At 37.0% G+C, this 13,294-nt stretch overlaps 1 protein-coding gene and 2 long non-coding RNA genes across 9 annotated transcripts in view; 2 read left to right on the plus strand and 1 right to left on the minus strand.

The window, feature by feature from the left end:
* Nucleotides 1-13,294, plus strand: part of LOC139970008 (uncharacterized) — a 62,054-nt gene that overhangs the window by 26,566 nt on the left and 22,194 nt on the right. The gene's annotated exons all lie outside the window — the stretch shown is intronic.
* Nucleotides 113-12,326, plus strand: LOC139969998 (uncharacterized). Of its 6 annotated transcripts, none has more exons than XR_011793874.1 (4): nt 113-258; nt 10,538-10,657; nt 11,121-11,282; nt 12,108-12,326. It is a non-coding gene; the product is annotated as an uncharacterized lncRNA (long non-coding RNA). The 6 variants fall into 6 exon arrangements; XR_011793875.1 differs by having other exon boundaries at nt 11,124-11,282; XR_011793876.1 differs by having other exon boundaries at nt 158-258; nt 10,188-10,657.
* LOC139970286 (uncharacterized) lies at nt 4,031-8,350 on the minus strand. Of its 2 annotated transcripts, XM_071975965.1 has the most exons (4): nt 7,770-8,350; nt 6,783-6,952; nt 5,959-6,116; nt 4,031-4,630 (listed from the first exon to the last, which is right to left on the minus strand). In XM_071975965.1, the coding sequence occupies exons 2-4, from the start codon at nt 6,867-6,869 to the stop codon at nt 4,555-4,557; spliced, it is 321 nt and encodes a 106-aa protein (XP_071832066.1). In that variant the 5' UTR covers nt 6,870-6,952; nt 7,770-8,350; the 3' UTR covers nt 4,031-4,554. The 2 variants fall into 2 exon arrangements, with proteins under 2 accessions (XP_071832066.1, XP_071832067.1); XM_071975966.1 differs by lacking the exon at nt 7,770-8,350 and having other exon boundaries at nt 6,783-7,604.

Below are 13,294 nucleotides of genomic sequence, written 5' to 3' on the forward strand. Positions count from 1 at the left end.
TTGAACATCTTGTAAGAAAGCTTTCGTCATGCCAGAGGTGTTACGTCGATACCATCGTCGAATACGTAACTGAATCGGTAGCAGTTACTCATTCGCGAATGTCGAACGAGGAACGAGGAATAAGTATCTAACTTCACACCGGTAGCTAGTTTGAAAAGCGGTTGCTTTCGTAATCCGTTACAACTCTTTCTATGTTGGATATCCTGATCTATTCTTTTGAAAGTACTTGCAGTCTGCAGATACAAATTTGCTTAAGAGGTATGTACCTGTTTTTTCTTACTAAGGATTGACAGTTGAACATAATTGATTTCGCAAGTATTTGAAGTGACTATTTTTTAAATAAACTTATACGTAATCTAGCGTTAGGCTAGAATGTATCGCTTAATGAGAAGCCTTTCGCGGGGTATGAATTACACATAGCCTACATTTGTAGGTGTTAATTGTGTTAGGCTGAGCAATAACGATCACACATGAAGGTAAACTAATGACCGTTGTCTGTGTAATAGCTAGGTTATGCCGAAACATTTGTTTGCTGACTGTATTAGAAGAAAACTGTTATCTGCAGAAGAATAATCCTGTAAATATTACTAGATGACTATGGAAGGCTTCCTCCTAATTTTAAATATCATATTCTGAAATATATATTCCTATAGGATGGTGACTTCGAAGTTCGGCCACTTAAGACTTAAAACACCCCAAAACTAAATCTTCTGGTATAAATCATTTGAAAATATACTTCATATGGTGGGAGAATTTTGTTATAGTACGATACACGGCCAAACTTTCTTTCCTGCAAACTGTTTTCACGTTGTTTTCCAAGAAGATTCTTCGTGATTGTGGAACTGGTATTTCTTGCTAGAGTATTGCGAAGTTCGGACACACAACTCACAGTGTGGCGCTAGTGATAAAATTGGTGGCGCAGTTGCTTTTTCAGTAATATAACAGACTTCATAGATCTCCGTCATTTTATTGACTAATATGTAAGTAATTTCTTGCACACGGGCCATTTTGGAGAGAAAATAACTGTAGCTTCGTACTTTTTGGTGAAATTTTGCTCTTCCTGTCAGTTGTTTTTTTAAAATCGTGTATTTCTTAGGGTGGCCGATCTTCGCAGTATGCCGAACTTCGCAATACTGACTATACTAGTACTAGGCCTAGTTACTACTAGTAGTATAGTCAGTATTGCGAAGTTCGGCATACTGCGAAGATCGGCCACCCTTAAGAAATACACGATTTCACCATGAAAATCTACAGGAAGAGTCAAATTTCACCAAAAAGTACGAAGCTACAGTTATTTTCTCTCCAAAATGACCCGTGTGCAAGAAATTACTTACATATTTGTCAATAAAATGACGAAGATCTATGAAGTCTGTTATAATTACTGAAAAAGCAACTGCGCCACCAATTTTATCACCAGCGCCACACTGTGGGTTGCGTGTCCGAACTTCGCAATACTCTAGCAAGAAATACCAGTTCCACAATCACGAAGAATCTTCTTGGAAAACAACGTGAAAACAGTTTGCAGGAAAGAAAGTTTGGCCGTGTATCGTACTATAACAAAATTCTCCCACCATATGAAGTATATTTTCAAATGATTTATACCAGAAGATTTAGTTTTGGGATGTTTTAAGTCTTAAGTGGCCGAACTTCGAAGTCACCATCCTAGTAGTAGTACACTAGTACTAATAGGGGCCTAGGCCTAGTTTTAAATCATTTGGTATGTTACAGTATTGAAAAATCATGGTCATCCATAACTTTTAAGAAATAATGTACTGTTTTATTTGTTTATAGCTAGGCCCCTAGGCCTAGTTAAGAAGGTAAAGACCCAATGTTAAAACCTTATTAATAATAATATAAGTATGGTTGTTTTTAAATATCAGGAATGGGTTGGTGGTTAAATCTTTTTTGGATTTCATGTTTAGTGCTTAGGCTTCAAAGTTTATGTGACAAATTAAGCATTTTGGAGAACAATAGATCATCGTCATCATAGTTTATGATTACTCCTGTGGAGTATAGTGATACCCAGTAGCGTAGGAAGGTACTTTTGAGTGGGGGGCTGAAGACTGATGGCCGGTGTGACAGTACAGAGTGTCCCCCTGTACAAAGTGTCTCCGCGGACACTTTGTACCAGCATATTTAGTCCGGTCGGACATTATCTGCTGAAAATTGTGTCCCACCCTCACAGCAAATATAGTCCCACCGGACGAAATGTCCTGGTACAGAATGTCCGCAAATACTTCATAGCATCTTTTGTCCCGCATAAAATTTAAGCATTTCGACATTCAAAAGGCAATTGAGTTCATAATATCAATAATTAGAGCAGATGCATACATCAGAGTTAAATGTTACAGGAAATAAATGAGATGTTGTGCGTTGCTGCAAAACAAAAAATAGAAGGGGAAGAAAAGAAGAAGAAAAAGACACAAGTCTTCCATCTGTAGAAGATGTTAATCATGTTTTTGTTGTGATTGCTGCTATTTCATCCTCCGTATATGTTGCATGTTGTATTCGGCAACTACATTGTGTTCATAGTCATCTTTACAGAGGGAGGGATAGTATAAACCTAACTCCCCCCCCCCCTCCCAACGGAGGGCGGGTACGGGATAGGGAATGCAACAGCTACAACAAAAAATGATAATTGCAGAGGTTAAATATTACGAACTTTAGGAGTCCAAACTTCATTGTTGCCGTATTTCCCTAACACACAGTGGGTAAGTTTTGGCAAGTATGGTAACTGTACTTCATGGGTCTACGAGAGTTGCCTAGGCAATCTGAAATTTCATCCGTGCGTAAAGCTCATTATAGGACGGGAACCGAGGGTGTTTTCAAGTTACGGATAAGGGGGGGGGGGAGTTGGGATGGTAAGTTATCGAATTTGTGTCCTGGGGAGGGGTCTTCTTAAGTCTGTGACCCTATCTGTGATGAGTTCCAAAATATTTTTGTTTGCTAATAACAACCAAGAAGTAGCTGGACTAGATACTTCTCTGACCTTGAACATGTCAACACTGCCCCAACCCTCTCCGTATGGGCTTGAAACCTATTTATTGACTTTCATTACTACTTTATTGTTTACTTTTTTACCCTTCCTTATTTTTGTCACTCAATCGTCAAGGTTTTCTCCCTCTCAACAAGGTGGAGGGCCATTCCCCCACCCCCTGCCCCCTAAGCCCCGTTGTGATGGCCATGCGTGAAGCAAATTTTCATTTGTATAGACAAATGGCATTCCAGGCAATTCCAGTGATAAAGGTTCGTTGTTTCTTATTATGAATGTTTCTTATTGGACAAAAGTGGTTCAAATTAGAAAAGATATATTAGAACGATACCCTCTTCAAAAGAGCTGCAAACATACAGGAAACAAAACAAAGCCAAACAAGGGAAAGAATAAAGCAAATAGGACAGAGCAGGATGCAATATGCTAGATTTTTTGTCTCATCATGTTTCTCACACTTTAAATATGTCATTCTTGTAGAGAAAAGTTTGTTAAAAGAAAGTGAATATAGTAAAAATCAAAACATGAAATTGGATGATAGTCATGCACAAACACAATATTCTGAATCTATATCAGACTGGGCAAAGAGTGAAAAATGATTATGCATGGGATCTGGGATGTAGGAGCCTGGGGGGGGGGGCACTGTCTGTACATGCTATTTTTAAATGGCATCCCATATCTTTTTATAGCACGTTTAACAATTAACAATCTCAATAAATAGTATTGATAACATACTAACACATCATACATCATATTTAAGTGATATGGCCGGTGTGTATCGGTTTATAGCATATCGAGTGGTGGTTGTGGAATGAGAAAATGTCCCTCTGATGTTGTGTGCCCACCCTCACTTCCTACCCCCTGCATGGGGAAATTTAACTGGAATGATGACTCTCCCTTTGTAGCTCTGATGCAACTAAAGATAATCCATGCTTTCTAGAGCATCCTTCAAGCAGGGAGGTATTGCTTGATTAGAATGATATACTACTTTCACTCTTCTTCAAACAATATGTACTTGAAACTCTCATAATCCACATGAAGAGCATCCTCTTTAGAGTTTGTTAAAGACCTCAATAAAACCATGCAGAAGTTTCCCTATTAGAATTCCCCCCTTGAACTGCTTTCCACAAACAGTAGGATTACCTATATAATGCTTTAATGTGCAACTTGATACCGTCAAAAATTTAATCTTGATTGTTAATTACAAATAAAATAGCTGATTCTCATATATCCAATGGGTTTTTCGTTAAGACTTACACAGAAATCCATAACAGCAAAAGTTACAACAGGAAGAAGAATATGGTCGGTTATATGTTTTACTATGAGAACTTATCTTGAACACAACTTCCAGAACCAAGAAACACGCCTTCTTATTTGTTATTTAATGAAGTAATGAGGTGATAAAGAATTTCGAGCGTCACATCCCTTCGACTACGACTGGCAGTGAAAAGTCAATGGCCTGTCTTTGCTTAAACGTATAGCAGCCTACGCAATTTTCTCTCATGATATGTTAGAGTGAAAGACAAGATTATTGTCGGTAACAAGTTAACTGCTAAGAAAATCGTCTAGACATGTCTTCTGTTAACCTCATACATACTCCCTCCATTGGTGGTCGGGGATGAGATATCAGTACAACCAAATCTGTGCAAAATAAAAGTTGAAAGCAATATTATGAGTAGTGAATACCACACTGTAAGTCATATATAAAATAAATTATCATCTTGAAAAGTTATGTGTAAGCTCCACTACAAAGATAATTAACATTCACCATGTTGGTTAAGTGTAGACTGTATAGTGTACAACTGAACTATGCTTAGGCATTGAGTTAATTGGATGATCTTTTATTGTGACACCTACAGTACATGTTTATGGGATTACTGGCTCCATTTTATTAATTGGAGATTGCATGTCATAATTTTAGCGCTATATTGTACAGTTCACTACCAAACCTGAAAAGTTTTAACCACATGAGCCAATACAACTTTGGGGCATATTAATTAAATTTAATATCAGAAATTTATCAAATTAGAGTAAGCTAGGATACAACAGAAATTTGATGCCTTTTGGTGCTCTATTGATGTATGTGTGCATGGTATGACTGTTTAATGCCGATCAAACATTAATTGTCCTGAATCAGGATCCATGGGGGGTTCAAAACACCCTCTGTATGACCCAAATGCAAAAAAAAATAATGCTAGCTTACCATTATTATAGTAAAATGTACTATTATACATCATTTTGCATCAAGAGACCTAAACATTGCCTTATTTTGCCAAAGAAAAAGGGGACCCTCTCCCAGGTTTCAGGAAATATCCCCCACCACACACACAAACACATTTAGCAATTTTCCACAACGGACCTAACAGAGAAATGGTACCAAAACTCAGTTGATACATTATCTCTCTTATCTTGTCGAAATTCCTGTCAAAACAGCCAAGTGGTAATAAGTTCACACTTTCTAAACAGAAAAGTTCCCTGTGGTTACAATATCAAACTGTCCAACACCTTTTTGAAAAACAACTCACAATAGGTGGTGTCTAGCTGTGGAATGTGGTCTTAATTATTTACTCATCATTTGTTTGAACAAATAAACTGTGTCTGCTGCAGTGAAACATGTCCAGCCAAAGACACTTTTTGGGGATGTAAATCAAATGACGACAATTATCAGGCTATATGCTACTTAAGAACCAGAGGTGGAAACTTTGCAAGTAAATATAGGAACAAAAACTATGTACATATAAACTTGTTAATGGGGACTTAACCTGCAAAGATTTACAGTACACTTTCTCTGTTCTCACCTACCTTCGTGATCTTTCTGTATGCTTAATACCTATTTGGAAATAATTTATACTCAAACACAGCATTCTGCCATGCACTACAAGTTATTTGCATGGTACAAATAACAGATATGATGCCATTCATATTGGAACTAACTACAGAAAATTATTCACTTTTTAAGACATGCTTACCTCATCATCACATCAGTAATGCAATAAGAAGTTGATGCTGCAGTCTTTTCAGGCACTGCCTTAGTCTCAGGCCACTTTGAATAGAAGTCAGACAGTGTTATGATGTACAGTCGCTTGGCAGCTGTCACTGGTAGAGGACCAATAAGATCTACACCAACCTGTTAAGAAAGAAGACAGCATTTAGGTGCTAATTTCAAAAACAATTACAAGTTGCATGCTTTGCCTTGACTGTTGTTCTATTCCATTGCTTCATTCTGTACAGAGATCTAGATAAAAACAGTGGGATATCTGATCGAAACAGGGTGTTGGTGGATTAAGGCCAATTATTTTTACCTTGCAAACATGAAAATGTAACTTACACCATACTGTACCATATATTTACAATCTCTTCAACCACTAAACCAGAAAAATGATACGCCACTTTTTGCAACTTACAATTATATTCCTATATTGATGGTTGCTCTGCAGTTAGGCCAGAGTGTGGCTTAAAGGTATGCTGTATAGGCCTTAAATATGCCAAATTTTCACTATGGACAAAATTCTTTAAGTATGTTTATTTCCCTGGAGGAAATTTACCTCACTGGGACATTCAATATCTCGTGTCATCATTTAGAATGTCTGAGCACAATTTAAAGGGTTATTACCCCTTGGAAAGTACTTTTTGAAAACTTTTAGCAATTAAAGTGGCCAAAATTTAGGGCCAATACAGACTACCTTTAAACTTGTAAATGTTGAATTTGTCCAGAAAGAGTGACATTAACTATACTAAACCTTCACTGCATACTGCGGACATCTTGTGCAATTAAAACAGATTGAGAACTTACCTGTTTCCATAATCCAGTTACAGGAATGCTATGGAGACTTGTTCGTAGGTCTACAGGACAATGACGCTTTGACATCCTGTTGAACATAACTTGTTACATCAACGTTGATAGTTTTCCAATAGAATCTAGACATAGTCTGTTGTCTGGTTTATCTATGCAAAGATGAACACCTTCAAAGAGATAAGAAAATTCATGATCAAGGAGATATCATGTTTTTTTGCCCACCCCCCCCCCCAAAACAAAAACAAACACACACAAATATATGGGCTGCAGGATTGGTAGTTCTAGCTGAAGTGCCTTAAAATTGAATTACAACTCTATATCGGTGTTTGAAATGGAATATTCCCATTATTGTACATATTGCATGGCCACTATTTGGGTCTATAGATATTTAAGGAGTTTTCTTCTGCAGTGAGGTTTGGCATGTAGAGAATATGCCACACCTAAAAAAGTACTATCAGGCCTTCAATATCTGTTCTTACCAACCAAAATTAATGAACGTGAATTTGTTATGTACAGTATTAGTGCCACTTTCCTCTAGAAGTAGGCTAGGCTATATGCTATAGTCCAATAATAGCATTTTATAGTGTCCCATGCATGCAAACCAGACTAGCTCTGTAAGCGTTAGTGATCTGTTGTTATCTTTTATGATAGGCAGGGCGATAAAAGGTAGAAATTTATAATAATTTTCACAAAAATTTGTTAAGACAATTGGGTAAAACAAAACGAAAAGAAATAGGCCCTAACAACTTTGTTCATGCACTTACAACTTTGCTCAAGCATACAACTCATTATAATGTTGCATAAGCAATTGCTTGACTTTTGCGAATGAGTTTTTACAACTAACCAAATGTTGTAAAAGAATATCATGATTTGTGCACCAATCAGTCCTAGAGGCCTGGTTATAGTTTAACTGTGGAATGGCCGTTCGCCATTTAACAACCAATACCATATTGTGTATCCTATACTGTAAGTTACAGACTTTACCTTATAGATGTCACTAGTCAGTATGAGCTGAGTTGAGAAGCCCTAGATAGCAAAACTTTCCTTTATTTTCGGTATGCAAGAGTTCCATTTTCAGCCAGTCTGAAAGACTGACTTTGTCTCCGTAAGATCCTTCTCTGTTTTATTCTTGTAAACCCACTTGGATAGCTCTCATCTCTTAGAATATCTGCAATTTGTCTCACGTTTTCTGTTAGCTTTTCCATTTTTAGTTGTCGCACGACTTTACTGCTAAATATACGGAAGCCGAAATACGACAGTTTGCTAATAATACGGATACTGCCAGAGTCCATTACTAATTAAATTTTTGCTACTCGAACGTACATGCTAATGCGGACGTAGTGTTCAGGGGGACACAATTTACAACCAAATATGCGACCAACAAATAATGTCCCCCCTCGTTTCATCATAGCATAAACTGTCCTGGGAGACAGTCTGTACCAACTGGCCTTGTACAAAAGGTCCGGGAGACTAAATGTACTGGTAAATTCAGTATAAACTGTCCCAGTGGGACTGGGACAGTTTATACTGAATATGGAATATTTGCGACAGTTTGTACTGCTACACCGGCCTGGGGGAGGGTGCAATATGGCACACTTCAACAACCACTCCATTTTGTAAACTTAATTTTGTATTGTCCAGGGTTCTGCCCAGAGTGGATTGAGTGCCGGCAGGACTATGTAAGCGGAGCGCCACCATCGGTTGGCGCGGAGCGTACAAGAAAATTTTGTGTTTTGGAAACCCCCCAGATGGTCGGAAACGGCCCTTCCCGAGTATTCTGAGCCACATGTAGACAGCTTTGAAATGAGATCTCATGTCTGGAATTTTTCATAATTAATGAAAAAAGTTAGGACAAATATCTGGAGCACCAGAATACAGACCAGCCGGTGGTGCCTATTAAATAAATCATTCAGGCTGAGATGATAATTTTAGATGCACAGTGAGTGAGAGTCCACTTCCAAATAAAGACGAATCATAATGAATTATGTATGCTCTCTCATTTATTCAACATCGGGCCTATGAAATCGGTCCATTGAAAGGATATCACATAATTACAGCAGTGACTGCCGACTCTGACCACTCAGCAGACGCAGTGTGTGAGTCTTCGATTCTGTCCATGCCATACACGCATAGCACGATATCAAGGCCCCTTGCTATGGCCATCTTTATGAAAGTTACCCTTGTAATAACATGTTTTAGGCCACTTGGCATGATTAACTCAATGCTAAATATTGTTTCCATGTTCTTGTAGAAAACGTAAACTCCGCAAAATACAATTAGTTGTGATTTTGTAGATATAAATGAAACTATCAAAAGTACGATCGGGAGTCGAAACGGAAAACAGTCATTGGTCTGGAATGCGGACCTCTGGTAATTTTTACTAAGTATGACACTGTGATGTGTTGGATATTTTGAACAGTTTTGAACTGGATTTCCCCTAGTCTCAAACAGATTGTTTCTGTACATTCGACCCTCCGGCTATGGAGCTGTTTTTGGGAGTTCCTATCGAAAATAAGTGCCGGTCGGAAAAGTCACTCAGGCAGATTGTGGCAGTCGGTAATTCAGCGTGCCGGTCGGGCCGACCGGCGCCGACCGGCAGCGGCAGAAACCTGATTGTCACCTGGCCGTAGATGCAATTTGGTGCTTAAAATGAGATTTTTTTTCTCATTTCGAAATGAAAAAGGGGTTTTCTGACTTGCGAAGCGGGGGGGGGGGGGTGGACTGATACTTCCGCCCCTCCACATTTTTCACTGGTTCATACGCCCTTGGTGATACCAACCAACACGATAATGAAAAATATTTCATATCTAGCCTCTCGGCTTCTAAAAAAAATTGTGGCTGCCTTATCTCTTTTTGTTGCTTTTTGTCTTGGCTACTGTCAATTTGAAATATTTGCATTGGGTCTATTCCATGTGCTCAGTTTCTGGTGAATCATTCTGCGCATGATTTCCAAGAAAATAGCTGCCTACATTGAAGTGACCCTCAGTTAAAGTAAAGTTTATTTGCCCAATAGCTGAACTGCCTCTATGCTATGTCTGTATTGCATGCCACTATTTAACTCTATGGAAAGTTACTTTAAAGGGTTAAAAGTTAACAGTGTGGCCGGAGAACTGTTTAAATTCCTTGGCAATAAATCATTGAAAGCATAGTTAGTGGAGGTAGTTTAAGATCAATTTGCCCCCTCTATTGTATTCCCAGGTGAATTAAATGGCAATGAAAGTAGATATAACTTTGGGCAAGCAGGAGGATAATTACCAGTTGTTATTCTGTTTAAAAAGCTCTGCAGACAAAGTAACAAATAACATGATTTGTCTGTATTTGATGATGTAAATTTGACCTTTTATAAGTAAATTATACAGAATGAAGAGCTCTAGGTTGTTGTTTTTGGTTCTCTTTTTGCAGTAGATTAACAGAAAAAAAGACTGGCGAAATCCCTGGCGAACTAAACAAGGAAAATACAAAATGAGGTTGATGGGCATGTCAACACTATTTTACAAGAAACATGCAATAATGATAACAACTTTGAGCTGCATGATGACACAGTTGAAGTTATTAGTGAAAGGATTCTAAGTATATAAAGGAGCGACAGATAGCCATTCCTCTCCTGCACAATATGTTGTTGTGAACTTATTTACTGTTAACTTTAATTTGCAGTATGCAAACACCAAAGTATGCTGTTGTTGTTGTTGTTTTTTGAGGAAGATGGTCAGATGGAGTCAGCAGATTTAATCACAATTTATCAATTTTTCCAGATCAGGATTTTCAGGAACTAAGTTAGAAGCCAGCGCATTACTATTCCTGTGGGATCTTTGGAGCAATTTAATAACCTGGATGACTCTATTGAAACAAACAAGGCTTTGGAAAGATATTTGGTAAGTCAGTTTAAAAGTGTAAGGAAAGTAATCAGAAAACAGGTTTCCAGAGTGTAATGTTAGTTTATCATTATAAATTTTAAGCCAAGTCAGGTGTTATTGTGTCAGTGGTCTGTACAAAATAAAATATTTCCTGAGGGGCTAATTTCCTTTTCCTGGGAGACAATTAAAACTCAAAGGTAGTAACAGACATGAAAGCATTTAGGTAACAAGAGTTTGGGCAGAAATGATTTTACATTGCGGTGCATTCTACAAAAGTGGGCTGTTAAATCAATCTTGTTTTTGACTGGACCCAGAAAGGAACATTGCAGCACTGCATTGCTAGTTCCTCTTAAAATATTGATAAGAAATTAGCAAAAGATGCCAAAGTGTGGGATGAACTAGAATTACTTGAATATTTCTGTTTGTATAATAATTATTGAATGGTTTCTGATTGACTTTTCTTTCTTTCTGTTGTTTCAAGAAGAAAAGACTATCAATTCTTGGTGGCAACACGTTGAAGGATTGCGTTAAAAGAATCCTGGGTGATGTATTGGCAAATGCAGTTGCTACCACACTGAACTGGACATGTACTACTGGGAAAACAGCCTTTGCGAAGCTACATGTATGAAATACATAATTGAAAGTGAGTTTATATGTGTCATATTTGTTTTCAGCAGCAGTGAAGAGAACCTTGAGTTGTGGGGAAGGGGTTGTGCATTTGACTCATGGATCGGCCAACTTTTCAATGCAACACCCCTTCAACGAGAATTCTTGCTTTAATATACATTGAATTCTGGTCATATCAAAAAGTTACTACAAATATATGTTGATGTAAGATGTGTTGTTTCAGATGCAGTTGAAAAGCAGCATTCAGCATTGATTTTAAAGTTAATTCACCATATGATTTTATTGACCAGTCCATTGAACACTTTCTTTCCCAATTGATGGGACCTGGATTTGCAACAGTAATGCATGTGCTCAGTATAAAATGAAAGAAGGTGACTGTCAAAGGCAAAGGAAATATTTCGTATATCACTGAAAATATGGTAAATGTGTGAAAATGTGAATAATGTAGTTTAAGCAATTGTGATCATAATGTGAGACCCCAGCCGATACTCATAGCTAGTGTTACAGTTGGCACAGTAATTATCAAAAAGCTGTGAAACGTTGAACTAAGAGTCAGACAGGTGAAAATTTGCAGTAATTTTAATGTTTTAAATTTTATAATTTTAAGTTATTATTTTTTTTTAATTTGCATTTACAAAAAAACTTGCCATGTGCCACCTGTAACACATGTTACTGTGTTACAAGCACAGTACAGTAGTAACTGATGCATGGTTGTGGAACATGAACAGTAGTAACTGCTCTAGTTATGAGTATCGGGTAACCCATTATTGGCTTCATTTTATTGCTTGTATAGAATGCAGTCTTTTATGTAATGTTTTGTGTAATGTGTTTCGATTAACAGAAGCTGTACGGAGAAACTGCACAATCGACTTCATCTGATATTCAGGCGACGGTGGTGAGATTTCTGAAGGATGCATCTGATTGTGAGGGAGGGCGAAAATCTCGGACTACACCACAAACAGTTGACGAGTGAATTTCTTTAGTGCTGTTGCAATATTTAACGCTGGAACTCATTTTCTCGCTTTGTAATTTATAGGCGTAATAAAATGAGAGCAACTTATTTCACTGTGTTCGTCATTATTTCTTCATATGTAACCGCATGTGTAATTCAGTAAAATCTGCAGGTAGACCAATAGCTCTGTTCTGGTTATCAAAATACAAACCTTTTTTTATGTAAAATTTTTTTATGTAAAATTTTTTTTTATGTAAAATGTTATTTAACAAAAACATTACAGTTTGGTTATTAAAATAGAAAACTATCTGTGTAACAATTCTCTTACAGTTACATTATAAGTTACATACAATATTTTGTAACAACACTAATTACAATTTGGTCATCAATTTACCAACTCTGTTGTGTAACAATACTATTACAGTTACCTCACTACGTTACATAATATTTTGTGGAACAATATCATTACAGTTTGATTATCGAGATGCCAAACATTTTGTTTAACAATTCTGTTATGGTTACATTATTAAGTGACGTAAAATATTACAAAACGGTTACAAGCTGGTACGTGCACGAGGTTACATGTATGTTACTAAATTATATAACCTAATGTTACAAAACATGTTACATAACATGTTAGGTAACTGGAGCAATACTATTATGCAAACATTTTGTGTAACAATTCTGTTACAGTTCCGTTATTAGGTGACATAAAATATTACGAAACGGTTACAAGCCCCTGCTTTCACAAGGTTACATGTATGTTACAAAATTATATAACCAAATGTTACAAAACATGTTACATAACATGTTAGGTAACTGGATCATTACTATTATGCAAACATTTTGTGTAACAATTATGTTAACGGTTACTTTATTAGGTGACGTAACATATTACGAAACTGTTACAAGCATGTGCGTCCACAAAGTTGCATGTCTGTTTCCGATTTATGTAATGTAACGTTACATAAAATGTATATGTAACTTTCACAAAACCGTTGCATAAAAAGTGTGTAGGGTGATTCTCTATAATAAGTCAAATGTACATTTTCCTCTAAACTATCCATTGTAAGGTT

Source organism: Apostichopus japonicus, chromosome 7 (assembly GCF_037975245.1).
Source record: "Apostichopus japonicus isolate 1M-3 chromosome 7, ASM3797524v1, whole genome shotgun sequence".
In the NCBI taxonomy this organism is placed as follows: Eukaryota; Metazoa; Echinodermata; class Holothuroidea; order Aspidochirotida; family Stichopodidae; genus Apostichopus; species Apostichopus japonicus.